This window comes from Parambassis ranga, chromosome 22 (genome assembly GCF_900634625.1).
Source record: "Parambassis ranga chromosome 22, fParRan2.1, whole genome shotgun sequence".
In the NCBI taxonomy this organism is placed as follows: domain Eukaryota; kingdom Metazoa; phylum Chordata; class Actinopteri; family Ambassidae; genus Parambassis; species Parambassis ranga.
This window is the reverse complement of record NC_041042.1, coordinates 13,137,503-13,151,842: the sequence shown is the minus strand read 5'-3', so window position 1 is coordinate 13,151,842 and position 14,340 is coordinate 13,137,503. Positions and strand designations below refer to the sequence as shown.

Below are 14,340 nucleotides of genomic sequence, written 5' to 3'. Positions count from 1 at the left end.
GTTTAGCAGAAGTTGAGTTTTTTTTGGCATTGTTAATCATCTTCGAAAAGCTGCAAGACCCGCTGCAAGGAAGACCGTTGCAGCATATCTCTTCTGCAATCAAAACAAACTGGTAGTGTGAGTGGTGACAGTCTGATACTGCACATGCTGGACCCTCCCTTTAGCTGCATTGAAGAAGAACCCTTTCATGTTTGCTGCCAGAAATGATTGGATAAAAACCTTTTTGAGGTATGAAAGCAACATTTGTTATATTGTCTTGACCTTTTCTTTGAATCTCTGTAAATTTAGAAAACAATTTTTAAAAAAAACAGGAGGTGTATTTCTGTGTGTGTGTGTGTGTGTGTGGTTGTATGAGTGTAGTTGGAAATGCAGTGAATGAAACATCTGTAACCGTCTGTTTGCCTTCAGTATGCAGGTAGGTCAGACAAAGAGTGACCGAGGGGTTTCCCTCAGTGTCTTAGAGATGGCCTCAAATATTGTGGTTCCACAAAAAGAGACAGATGCTACAGATTAAAAAAATGTCATATGAGTTACCAAGGAATATATATATAGTAAATTCATGCACATTTTCAGAATAATACAGTTTTTAAATTAAAAAAAAGCAAATACACGGCTACAAGATCTGATTGGTCTAATCCCAAACTGTTTTCATACTATAAATATAACAGATTCACATGTCTGTGCACTGAAGGGAAAGCCTCACTTTGTCCTGATAACTTTTATAATACAATACAGTACAATACAATAATAACAATAATAAAATAAAAATAATATTTGAATGTTAAAGTGCTTTGTTTAAACTTATATTGGTTGTAATGAGGGATATGTTGTATATGTTTGGAACGCAGTGACGTGGGTGTGATCCAACTGTCTTTTATGTGACGCAAAACCTGCGCAACTTGACTAACTTCATTTGAATACAGATAGGATGGATCATATTTCTTCAACTCGTTCATTTATAATTTACACAACTGCAAGTTTAAGGACTTTCTGTGCTTATTTTTTCAAATGATTATGATCCAAAATACATCTATCTGAAAGCTTTTAGAGCTTAGCAATACCAGTTTCCCTGTACCGGTACTCTGCTGACATACGTATTGTGCTTAAAGGTAACACCCACAGCTGTATTAGCGACAAGAGAGCAGTGATAACAAAACAGGAAACCAGTTAGATCACAGCACAGGTTGCACTGGACCCTTACGTTTTCCAGCCGTTCTTTCAGGAGATGTACCTACTTTCCGTAAGTCAATGTTCATTATATAAACAAATTACACTAAAAGAGAAATTCCTTCCTGTTTTGTGTGTCTTTGTATCATGAGGAAATACACAAAGTATTTTCTATTCAGGCAACTTAAAACCTTTTATGTGGTGTCTCTGATAAGCTGAACCTTTCTAAATAACAGTGTGACTGTATAGACTGTAGAGAGGATAATGAATGGGTAACTGCATCATCCGTCTCTTTCCCATCTGTACCCTATTGGGAAATCCCACAACCAAGCCTGCTCTCTCTAACACTTCTCACTGGTGTTGACATGGTGCTGCCCAGGGGGTCTTACTATAATCAAATATTCCTCTGTTTCTTGTAGCCTGCAGTGCTATTTATCCATTTAGGTTGTTTTATTGTGAGCTTTTTTCATCCTTCTTTAAATCTCTCCTAAATTTTGCCTCAGATTCCTAAAATGTACATGGCTAGAAACTTACAACGGAGGTTCCTCCTATTCCTCTCCATCATCATCCTCCTCTCCTTCCTCTTTGGCCAAACACCAAGAACATACAAATCCATCCCAGCAATGCGTCAGGATCCAACCAGCTGCCCCATGATGATCTCTGAGGAAACTATCACCCCTCTTCAAAACACCAAACACCTACTGGTGTCAGCCTACATGGACCAGAGAGTGAAGGGTCTGGATCTACGCATCATTGGAATATTTAGGAGAGACTCCATCCAGCCTCTTCACTGCTCTTTCTGCTGCGCAGGCTGGTTAAGTAAAACAAGTCCAACAACAATTCTGCAACATGCCGACAATTTTGGCTTTCCCTTCGTAACCACAGATGTCATGTGTCAGATTCCAACAAACTGTAATGCCACACATGTCACTCTACTGACTGAACCGGATAGATTGAAGGCTACTAATAATACCTGGCTTCCTATAAGCAACAAAAAGACAGATGAAAACAAGGAGAAGAAGTTGGAGTTTGAGTTCACAGTCTGCATCTCTAACCTGTTTGGAGACTACAACAACGTGCTTCAGTACGCACAGACCCTGGAGATGTACAGGTAGAGCAGCTGTAACAACACAAACACTCATGTGAACTTGCAGGAACAACTCCTCTGTGGAATTGCTTGCATTTGTTTATCATTTAACTATAGTTTTGAATGATGCTGATGAGGGGCAAACCCAGCAGGACATGCTTTAGACAGACTACATGTAGCGCAGCACTTTAAATGACAAAGTAGGTAACCAGGATGTGCTCACTTTATTTGCTTCATTTGCATCATCACCTAAACTTGGAATGTAAGTTAAATGAATAGTGCAGCACGTTTCTATTCTATAACTTTATATTAATAGACTAGTACAAGATGCTATTTCCTGGCCTTATTCTCAGCAAGCAGAATGATGTCAATCTTCTTTTCAAAGTTAAAAATGACACCTTACAATAAGCTTTAGCACATCTTTTCTTGAGACTGTATTTATGCATACGTGTGAACACTCTGCTGAGGAGGAGTGTGGTTTTCTAAACCAAGTACTTAGCTGTTGCATGCCTTAACCTAAAAAAGGGGAAAAGGAAGAGACTTTATCACAACTAGCACTTTGTCTTATCTCTAAAAGGAAAGAGATGTCTGTTTTTTTACATATATTGCTTCTTTCTCTGCAGAAACATGAATGTAACTTAATCCTGTGCATGTATGTTCTTCGAGTATACATCCTCTTTTGTGCTGCTTCGCTTGTGAGGAAGAATGCTGGCAAATATTTGTTGATCTCCCTTGTGCACGGATAAATGGATGAACCTGTGCATGTCTTTGTCTCAGGTTGCTAGGTGTGGACAGAGTAGTTATCTACCACACCAGCTGCGGTCCAGACCTTGACCGCCTGCTGCAGAGTTACAGCCAGGAGGGCTTTGTGGAAATGGTTCCTTGGCCCATCGACAAGCACCTGAATCCATCTCACGGCTGGCTCTTCTCAAAGCATGGAGGGGACGTGCACTACTTTGGACAGTTAACTACACTGAATGACTGCATTTACAGATCTATGGAGCTTTCACGCTATGTCCTGTTGAACGACATCGATGAGATCATAATGCCATACCAGCACAACGACCTGAAGTCTCTGACAAACATGCTAGAGCAAACACATCCAAATGTAACTTTTCATCTAAAAGCCTTTATAAAAGCTTACTTATCATGTTATAATACCACAATAACGCTGCCATCTTAATTTATGTTCCATAGACAGGAATATTCCTCATTGAGAACCACATATATCCCAAGAAACCTTTCAACCAAAGTAAAATAGGCCCCCTTCCCCAGTGGAATGGGGTACCAGGCTTTAATATACTGCAGCACATCTACAGGGAGGAGCCTGACAGAAGCATTTACCATCCATACAAGATTTTGCTTCAGCCAAGGTAGGTTAAGATGAGTATTTAGTAGCAGCTGTCATGTCATTCTGTGTTTAACTATGTGTGTGGATGTTTATGTGCATCACATGCAGGGCGGCGGAGCAGACCTCAGTACACGAAGTCCTTAAGATGTTTGGAAATGCGTTCAAGGTTCCCCCTGATGTGTGTCGGATCATTCACTCACCAATCAGCATGCCCAGGGAGGTGCCGATGGAGCAGCTCCACATGGACACTCGCCTGTGGGACTTTAAGGACATGCTGCTCCCCAATGTGAGCAACGTGCTGAGGAGAGCAGGGCTGATAACATAAGAGCTGAATGAAGGGCTGGACAGCATTTTAATGATCTACACACAAATGCTGCTTAGTGCTCCATGTGGTGCTATAGTACATGTATTCTATACTATGCCTGTGTATTGCTGCTGTAATAACAGAATTTCCCAGCTTGGGATGAAAAAGTTATTTCATTTGTATTTTATACTGTGACCCTGTAAGCATTTGATTTGCACTTAAAAGTTAGAATTGGTATCTTGCAGTAAACACACAATAACATTTTACCTTAACACTTGTGAAAGCATCATGAAAAATGTGAATCAAATAAGTTTAGACTTGAGGAAAAGGATTGTTGATGCCTACAAAGCATGCATACAGGTTTATAGAAGCCACTTTCCAGTATCAAGAACTGGCGTTTGAGGTATTATCAAGATGTTAAAAAGCCAAACAGTGCAGAACAAGACTGGCAGAGTTACATACTTGAAAGGTTATGGAAGGAGATGTAGAGGAAGTTGTGTATAAATAGACACCAAAACACTCCTTGCACTGGAATGGAGTGTGAGTTGACACACACTGTCATTCAGTTAGTTAAATCAAAACTAGAGCTCATTGGTCACAGAGGTGTCTTTTCCACAGTTAAACACCGTGGTGGCAATATAATGCTGTGGGAATAATTTATTGAGTCTGAAACTGGGATTTTATGAATGTGATAGAGTTCCGGATTTTTTTACTCTATTGAACATGCTGTGGGAAATTTTTGAAATTACATTTTTTAATAATAATTTTTATCTGTACCAGTCAGAAATAAAGTCAACAAACATTTGACTCAACTTATACTTTGAACTTCCTTCATCTTGATGACTTTTTTTATATTCAGCACATAGACACTGTCCAAGGGTTGTAGCCTACCTTTACACAAAAAAGTAAAGGGAACACTGAAACAACACAATGCAACTCCAAGTCAGGAGGGGGCCATATAGGAGGGCAACAACCCAGCAACAGGACCGCTACCTTCTCCTTTGTGCAAGGAGGAACAGGAGGAGCACTGCCAGAGCTCTGCAACATGACCTCCAGCAGGCCACCAATATGCATGTTTCTGCTCAAACTGTCAGAAATAGACTCCAACACCGTGCAGGGCGATTGGCATTTGCCAGAGAACACCAAGATTGGCAGATTTGCCATTGGCGCCCTGTGCTCTTCACGGATGAGAGCAGGTTCACACTGAGCACATGTGACAGACATGACAGAGTCTGGAGATGCTGTAGAGAACGTTCTGCTGCCTGCAACATCCTCCATCATTTCTTCCTTCTGATGCATGACCATGCTAGGCCTCATGTGGCTGAAGTGTGTCAGCAGTTCCTGCATGATGAAGGCATTGATGCTATAGACTGGCCTGCCTGTTCCCCAGACCTGAATCCAATCAAGCACATCTGGGACATCATGTCTCGTTCCATTAGGTCAATTTTCAACTTGAAAATTTCATTCATTGTTCTCTTTATTTTTTGAGCAGTGTACTTTAACATACCACACATATGCAAAGCAGAAGTAATACTCACTCAACCAACCACTGTAAATTAAAAACCATCTTTCCACTGTGAAGGTGTTAATATAGACTGTCAAAAACTCTTTCACATCAGCAGCCAACAGGTTAGACTAGAATGATACACATAAATGTACACAGTAGAGAAGGGCACCAGAGGTTTCCCCTCTGAGATGTCACTGCAAATTGGCCATTGTGCGGATGTGGGTTGCAGCTGCCAGGGTGGTGCTCAAAGAACCCGAGGGACACCCCTCATGGGTACACAGCTTTTTATAGAGAAATGACCATTGATTTGGTGTTGTGTCCACATCTGGCCTCTTTTTGTTCTGTGTTTGTGTGACCTAAATTCTAATTAGGTCCTGTTGATGTTTGCATTCACAGATATCCATATGAGAACAATGCGGCCTGTCGGTTAACTCTCAGACTCATATGATAGAAACATGGCTGAGAATGCGGTGACTTTAAACAGGGGTTGAAAGCACAGACGTGACCTATTTAATCTTTAAATGTGCCTGTGATAATGTCTTCTGAACAGTGCAGAGGGTGGAGGGTGGTTAATGGTAACTCTCTGGGGACCTCTACTGGTGGAAAAAGGTAGCAACATCACTGGAGGTGATGGTAACTGCCAACATGATGGTCAATAGGTTCATCGCACATAATATTCACTTGTTTATTTTTAAGCAATATCAGTTGGAACTGCAACAACTATAGAGTTCATAGTGAAGCATGACTTTGCATGTTCCCCCTAAGGACCAACCTAAGTGTGAGTAGGAGCCTGGCTGGCTGTTTATTTGCCCTGTGATGAACTGGCATCATGTGTAACCTGCGTCTCACTGGATACCAGCTGGCACAGGCTGTGTAACTTTAGGTTCCACAACCTTCATTATCTCACAGTCTCATTAAGAAGAAGGCTTCATTTTAAACATGATCACCTGGGAACTGAAATAGCAAACCTGTCCTGTCTGATGCTAATTGCGCAATAAAACAATAAAATAAAATCTAAGTGTTTGCCTTTGTTGCATCAAGGAAGAATTGTTAAAAATGCAAATGTGTGACGAGGGAAATTTTTGATACAACATCATCCATTTGTGTTTTCCACTCCAAGCACAAAAACCCCCACAAATCTTTAAATAGTCCTGAGTGAAACGATGAAACTGCTTTTTACCTTCTTTAAATAAGTTTGTCATAACGTGCTTCGCATGAAATGTCACCGCTTACAGGAAGAAAGAACCCACACACCAACATACACACACAGGGGAGAAGAAAACCACATGACAGAAAACGTTACTTCTTCTGCAAGCTCATATAAGATTATTATTGGCATACCGAATAATGTAACTTCACCAAAACACTACTTCAGGATCAGGCAGTGTGATCACACTTCTATTAAGGGTTCACAACAAAAGAAGCAGTGATTTAATTGGTCTAGATTAAACTAAACCCTCTGTTGCTGCTGAAGTCAAAAGCGTATTCGCACACAAGAGCTTTAATTAAACAGCTTTTTAGTTCCCACTCCCAATAAAGGAAGTGCTGTGCCATGGATCAGACATTTGCATTGTGTTGATTTGCATGACCTGCAAACAAAACTGTTGTGGTTTATTTCTAAACTTATCAAAGCGGACTTTGTCTTCTGCCATTAGTGAGTCTGACATGATGTAACTTCTGGTGATAAGTTCCAGCTATAGGAACAGGAACCTGCTGCACAACATCTGTCATTGTTACTATTGGATTAAATCCAAGGCTCAGTAGTAGCACAGTAAAAAGGAACTTCTGGATCCCCACACATATAACACCCCTGTTTGAAATCATGCATCCAAATGATGCAGAGAAGCCCCATGCCCACGGGAAGCACTGCAGGGTAACAATAAGGAACTCCCTGGCAATAGCAAACAAAACCCTGGTGTGGGTGGGTGAACCAGGAAGATTAAAATGGGAAGAGGTGGCAGGAGAAGGAAGGCGAGAGAAGAAGAGCGAGCAGATAGATTCAGGTATGCATCAGAAAAAGTGGCGCTATACGCATGGCACTGGAGATCAGATTCTAATAAATAATATATATTAACTGCGGAGCGCATTACACGAGCACTCCTGACTACTCACACAGGAACTGAACCACAGATGTGTGATGTTTGCTAGGAGCAGGCAGCAGCTTTGAAGACAGAAGAAGAAAACAGACAAACCTCTCGTCTTTGCGTCGCGTTTTTTTCTTTCTCGCGGTTTTCCAGTGATCTCAGAGCTGATCACGCACTGAAACAAAACATACAAGAAAAGAGGAACTGCACAAAAGCCTGATGACACCTGATGGACAAAGAAACGGACTAAATAAAATAATCCACCTCTGAGCTGCCGTCTAAAAGTGAGTGAGTGTTTACTATGTCTTTATATAGAGCCTGGAGTATCTGTGCGTGTCAGACCTGTACAGTGGGGGGCCTATCCACACTTGGAGGCTGACATCAGGGGACCCAAGTTAGTGCAGTGTGAAGGTGGAAGTCATTGCTGCGAGCTGTTAATTCTTTGGATAGCAGTTGTTTTTGTTACACCTCTTTATGGCCCCCCGGGGTGTTTAGAGCGGCGTTTCCCAACCAGCGCGCACACTAAGCGCACACTAGTGTGTGTAAAGAGTGCGTCTATGGCAGCAACGTGTTGTAGTGACGGACAGAACTGTAGATAAGTGAACTGATTTTTCTGTAAGCGCATGCATTGTGTTGGTCTGACGGCGCGACCGATACCTAATCAGTCAGTGTGTGTGTGTGTGTGTATTGGGGCAAACTCCACAGAGAGCAGAGAAGTGTAAACCCAAATAACATAAGGCTAGTTAGTTTAATAAAATAACAAGAAAGACCTGATCTATGACTTTTACTATAATCTAGTTAAATTAAACAACCAAAGGCTAATTCACTTTAATCCTGGACAATATTTGATCTGTGTCCTTTTTTCTTTAAACGCAGTCACCTCCTGGTACAGAGTTTTACCTCATCAAGGTGCATACATGTTAGTTTTCCATTGGCTGCAGGGTTTGTGATGTGTTTAAGTACTAATAGGTCTAATACATTTAATTAAAGCTAAATCAGCTGTATTGTCCGTATGTATTATGCTTACGTGCATATTTTCCAACATGCAAACATGCATGAAAGTAGGTCGCCTCTGAGTTTTCGGACTCTTGTTCCAACTTCTAAACATCATCCTGTTAAAACATGCTCTGAAGGGCTTTACAAAACAAGCTGCATATTCAGGCAGTCATTTGCTGTGGTATGTGTGACTAACATCAGCAGACCTGCACCAGCTTGAACATAACTAATTATTGTGCAGCATGTCATCAGATCAGAGTCTGTGTGAAAACTGATGTGTGCAGAGATTAAACAGAAAAGACTTCTGTTCTTGGTAATATGCTTGCATGCTATCACTCATTCATTTAGGAAACTGTAAGTGTGAGTTATTTTATATAAAGGTAGAAGAACAGGATGGACTGGTGACCTGTCGAGGGTGTATCGCGCCTCTTGGACTATGAACCCGCTCCATTCGATGGGTGGATGGATGGACAATAGAATAACAGGTCAGACTGGTTGCACACTTAGAAGTTTATCAGTTACAGAGTGAGAAAATAAATATTTTATGTTGAACCAAACACTGGACAAGAGGTGCTGAATTGCAGAGTGAATACACAACCATGACACATCGACATTCTTTATTATTGTCATGCAACTATAGTTTCACTTACGTGTGTTTACATAGGTTGAGACAATGTAGCGTTGCAAACTCTAATGTAGATGACCTCCTTCACCTCTACAGTCAGAGAGAAGGCCCGCTCAGTCACCCTGAGCTCAGTCAGCTCAGCAGATTTAATCTGTAACTCTTTTGTCCTTGCTGCTATCAGTCTTTTTGATACCCTTTGTAATTCTGTGTTGTAGGTCTATATGTGTATGTGTGGATTCATTGTATTTACTTCTGCAACAAATTGCCCCTAAAGAATAAAATTTCCTTGTACGTGTGTTGTGTCTAACAAAGCATATGTTTGCAGTGAAAATTAATCTGTTTAATATTGATTTCTGTTGATTCAGTATCTTTTCCATCAAGGGGAATTTGAATGTAGATTCCATGTAACACCCTGCTTGTTGTTTGTAAAAGACTACCAGGAAAAGGACTATTACTCAGTTGAGAAGGTTAGCTTGTAAAAGGACCTTTTCTGTTTGAGATCTTCCTTAAACATTAATTTATAAACTATAGGCATAATAACATTTGATTGTTTTACTATAGCTGGGGCAGCAGCGTGGATTAGACTTGGTTTATTTCCTGTTAGATTACATTTTTCACATCATAATGCACACACACACACATTTTCATTTTGCCTACACCCGGCCATACAGCAATGCGGATAGCTCAATCAAGACAGGGCAAATTACCTGTTCCTACTACAGCTGCATCTCACTAATTAGAACAGGAAGAAACACTACTCTGAACCTGTTTAATAGGTACTTTCCCATTCAGGTTAATCTCACAATGCACTTTTGTTACTTTTGCATCAAACATGAAGCACACTTGACACGTGACACTATCACACATGACCAACAATTAAAAATAGAAAAGCATTTCCTGAAGAAAATGCAAGTTTGATTGCCGCAGGTGAAGCATTGCTTTGAACGCTGATGTGAAGGATTGCTCTGAATTACTGGAGAATCTGCAATCTGAACTTAATTTGTTGAAACACAGTTATGAATTTGAAAAGATGAAGCTCTTATTTTGAAAAGTAGAAAATGTTTTAATATTATGAAGATATGAAAAAGAAACAGCTGAAGACAAGAACAGTATGAAGTCACTGATATAAAAATTATCCCAGTGAGATGGAAGGTGCAGGCCTGAGCGCAGGTTAGAGAGATTTTTTTTTAGGCAGCTCCTCAGCCTCTCTCCACTCTGAGTGATGACATCACGCACTCTGGCTCCCAACATTCCACGCAATACACACTAATGTTAAACTCAGAAGAGACCTCAAAAACCATCTCCCATTGACTCCCATGTTAATTTGAGGGTGGAAAAGGTTTAATATTTTTAATATTATAATATTTGTAATTACTATTGAAGGTTTCCGGGAATGTCCTGAATGAGCTGAATCTTTTGATGTTTGAATCGGTCCATGCATTCTGAAGATATGCTGAGCCAAAAAGCATACGGAATAACAATAAGAATACTAAAGACATAGAATAACAATAGTTTGATTGCAACGGCAAGCAAACTAATAAAGACGTAGAAGAACAAGAGTTTGATAGCCTAGCAACAGCAATCAAACTAATAAGTTTAACCATAGAAGGTTTTAGACAACAAAAGCTAAACATGATGGCACTGCTTTGTTGATTTTCATTATTGAACTTTGTTTTTAAAAAACACACCAAATGCAGAGAAGCATAAATCAAAACTGGGAGGAGACTAGAGGCTGATATGTAATAATGCTTGATTCTCTCTGCCTCAGGTTGGGAATCAATCTCCTCACTACCGTAGCTGGATGGACTCTGCAAAAAACACACAAAGGAAACTCCTCCTCTTCATCCTCATCGGCGCCTTTATCATTTTTTTCTTCATTAGTGACCAAACATCCACGACAGACACATCTATCCCACCTCCACGTAGAGCTCCAATCAACTGTGGATTGGGGATCTCCAGTGAGACTATCACCCCTCTTCAAAACACCAAACACCTACTGGTGTCAGCCTACATAGACCAGAGAGTAAAGGGTCTGGATCTACGCATCATTGGAATATTTAGGAGAGACTCCATCCAGCCTCTTCACTGCGCTTTCTGCTGCGCAGGCTGGTTAAGTAAAACAAGTCCATCAACCATTCTGCAACATGCCGACAATTTTGGCTTTCCCTTCGTAACCACAGATGTCATGTGTCCGATTCCAACAAACTGTAATGCCACACATGTCACTCTACTGACTGAACCGGATCGATCGAAGGTTTTTAACCAGACTTGGCTTCCTATAAGGAACAAAAGGACCGATGAAAACAAGGAGAAGTTCACAGTCTGCATCTCTAACCTGTTTGGAGACTACAACAATGTGCTGCAGTACGCACAGACCCTGGAGATGTACAGGTTGGCACAGAAACAACACCATGTCGATGAATATTTACATCCAGGTCATTACATCCAGAGCTTGAAGTGAGGCAACTAAGTCAGAAAACATTACACCTGCATTCCCCACCAAACAGTTAGAACTGATGAATCTGCTTTATTCAGAAAAATCGGGAGAGCACTGCACATCCATGGTGTGCATGGCAGAGCTACAAGGAGAAAGACGCTGCCATCTGCCTGCAGTTTGATAAAGCTAATGTATACAGGGGGTATAGAATATAGTTTTTTGGCCTAAATGAGATGTTTAAAGTTGAAAAAAAACAGGTGTCCCATCTTTTCTAAACACATTAATCCTCTATTCTAGTTGTTTACATGTAACCTGACTCAGCATTACCATGTAATGGCTGGTAATAATTATTATTTAATGGCTCAAGTTACAGGAATTTTCCATCAGTCGTGTCAGTGCTGTTCTCATAGTATAGTTCCTCTTTTTGTGGTGTTATAGCCGTGAGAAAGACTGGCAAATATTTGTTGATCTCCCTTGCCTGAACCTGTGTATGTCTTTGTCTCAGGTTGCTAGGTGTGGACAGAGTAGTTATCTACAACACCAGCTGCGGTCCAGACCTTAACCACCTGCTGCAGAGTTACAGCCAGGAGGGCTTTGTGGAAATGGTTCCTTGGCCCATCGACAAGCACCTGAATCCATCTCACGGCTGGCTCTTCTCAGAGCATGGAGGGGACGTGCACTACTTTGGCCAGTTAACTACACTGAATGACTGCATTTACAGATCTATGGAGCTTTCACGCTACGTAATGTTGAACGACATCGATGAGATCATTATGCCATACCAGCACAACGACCTGAAGTCTCTGATGAGCACGCTCGAGCAATCACATCCAAATGTATGATATACTTGGCATCCATTTGCAAAAAGACATCTATCGTATAAACATGCAAAGTATTAAAACGTGCATCTTTCCATCTATAGACAGGTGTGTTCCCCATTGAGAACCATATCTTTCCCTATCAACACTTTGAGCCTAGCAAGAGATTTCACCTGCCTCAGTGGAATGGAGTGCCAGGAGTTAATATTCTGGAGCACATCTACCGGGAGGACCCCAACAGAAATATATACCACCCGTACAAGTTGATAGTTCGGCCAGAGTAGGTGTTTATTTCCTCTGCATAACAATTCCTGTCATGTTAAGATTGTTCCCTCGCTATTACACTGTACCATCCAATACACCACAATTCAAACTCATGTCTGTGTTGCAGGTCTGTGGAGCAGACTTCAGTGCACGAAGTGCTCAAAAGGTTTGGACAACAATACAAAGTTCCACCAGAGGTTTGCCGGCTCATCCACGTGCGCACGGCTCTGCGTGGGTCTTTGACTTTGAAGGAGCTTAATGTGGACAAACGACTGTGGGACTTTCATGAGATGCTCATTCCCAAAGTGGACCAGGTGCTGAAGAGAGTAGGGCTGCTGAACACCTGATAGGATGGATAGATGGACATTTATGAAAGAACCTGAAGTAAGCAACAGAAATAAAACCATGTTGTCCTGTAATGGAAAGTTTGACCTCTTGTAGGCTATGTACTGTAATTGACAATTCCTTCATCTAAATATCTGGCCAGTGTTTTCTCTTGTGTTCTGAGTGAATATAGCTAAAAATATCTGTTTTTTAATGCAATGCATTACTGAACTGTCACTCACTGAACTGTATGAAGAAAAGCAGTGATGCTGTGTTCTCTTCTCTTGTGTCTATTTTGTTTCTGTTGTTTGTGCAACACAACATGAAATCAACCTGTTCTATGGCTATTTATGTTCAGAATTTTGATCCTAATTTGTGCTGTTCTCAGAGTATAGTTCCCTTTTTGTGACAGACAGGCAAATATTTGTTGATCTCCATTGTGCATGGATGGTGCCATATGATACCAATGTGACTGGCCTCCATCCATCTGCATCTCTGTCTTCCATGTTTTGAATATTCAGTTTCCACTGGGAGTGGCTGTGCTGTTAACATGCTAATGATTGGCTGGTAAGCTGTTTACTGTGCTGTTTTGAATGATCTTTCTTTTATTTTTATGTCACAAGAAGGGAAATTATTTTATTTATGACAATCATGATCAACCTCAATAAAAAGAATGTGTTTAATTATTACACAATTGTACTTAATCAACAGTTAAATTAATAAGTTAACATTTTTTAGTGTTGTTTCAATAAAAGATGTAAATTCTGCCCTTTTCTATTCAGTCTTACTAATTTAAAGCAAAAGGAAGGTGTGAAGTTTTCACAAAACAACCACACAACAGGGAAGTAGAGGGTTGAAGACTCCAGCCTCTGACAGAGCTCCTCTGGAGCCTCTCTCAGTCTCTTAGCAATTTTATGGTTTCCTGCTACATTGTTTCCGAGCAACGATGGAAATGTTCTTGTCCCGGTGCCATGGAGACCTAAACAACAATATTTAACCAGACAAAAAAAATGACCTGGTACAGCTATGAAGCATCTTGGGGCAATGAAGTACGTGTTTGTGGCAAAGTCAAAGGCAGTAAAACTGAAGCTACAGTTTAGACAAGAATTCTGCCGAACCGTTGTGATTTACACAAGCTGAATAACACTAGAAAACATGTTCAACCAGAGGACAAGGATAAGATAAACCTTTGCTTTCAGACTAATGTTTTATGTTCCAGTTTTTGACACATATTTAGTTGTATCCTGAGGTTATTGTAGCTTTTACAATAGCTAGAGGTTCTCAAATGCTTGGAACAAACTCATTTTAAGTACCTAAATTAAGAGTTAACAAGTGTCCAGTGAACTGATGCCTTTTTGCTCATAACCTTGATGCTA

At 40.6% G+C, this 14,340-nt stretch overlaps 1 protein-coding gene across 7 annotated transcripts; it reads left to right on the top strand.

Moving 5' to 3' along the window:
* Nucleotides 1-212: 212 nt before the first annotated feature.
* LOC114427980 (beta-1,4-galactosyltransferase galt-1-like) lies at nucleotides 213-13,731 on the top strand. 7 transcript variants are annotated; one of them, XM_028396244.1, is made up of 6 exons: nucleotides 213-228; nucleotides 1,110-1,240; nucleotides 1,671-2,278; nucleotides 3,032-3,362; nucleotides 3,452-3,627; nucleotides 3,714-4,592. In XM_028396244.1, exons 2-6 carry the CDS (start codon nucleotides 1,226-1,228, stop codon nucleotides 3,928-3,930), a joined length of 1,347 nt encoding a protein of 448 aa, XP_028252045.1. In that variant the 5' UTR covers nucleotides 213-228; nucleotides 1,110-1,225; the 3' UTR covers nucleotides 3,931-4,592. The 7 variants fall into 7 exon arrangements, with proteins under 7 accessions (XP_028252045.1, XP_028252044.1, XP_028252050.1 ...); XM_028396246.1 differs by lacking the exons at nucleotides 213-228; nucleotides 1,110-1,240; nucleotides 1,671-2,278; ... (1 more) ...; nucleotides 3,452-3,627; nucleotides 3,714-4,592 and adding exons at nucleotides 7,351-7,784; nucleotides 8,877-8,981; nucleotides 10,890-11,512; ... (1 more) ...; nucleotides 12,481-12,656; nucleotides 12,768-13,731; XM_028396247.1 differs by lacking the exons at nucleotides 213-228; nucleotides 1,110-1,240; nucleotides 1,671-2,278; ... (1 more) ...; nucleotides 3,452-3,627; nucleotides 3,714-4,592 and adding exons at nucleotides 7,351-7,788; nucleotides 8,877-8,981; nucleotides 10,890-11,512; ... (1 more) ...; nucleotides 12,481-12,656; nucleotides 12,768-13,731.
* Nucleotides 13,732-14,340: the final 609 nt, after the last annotated feature.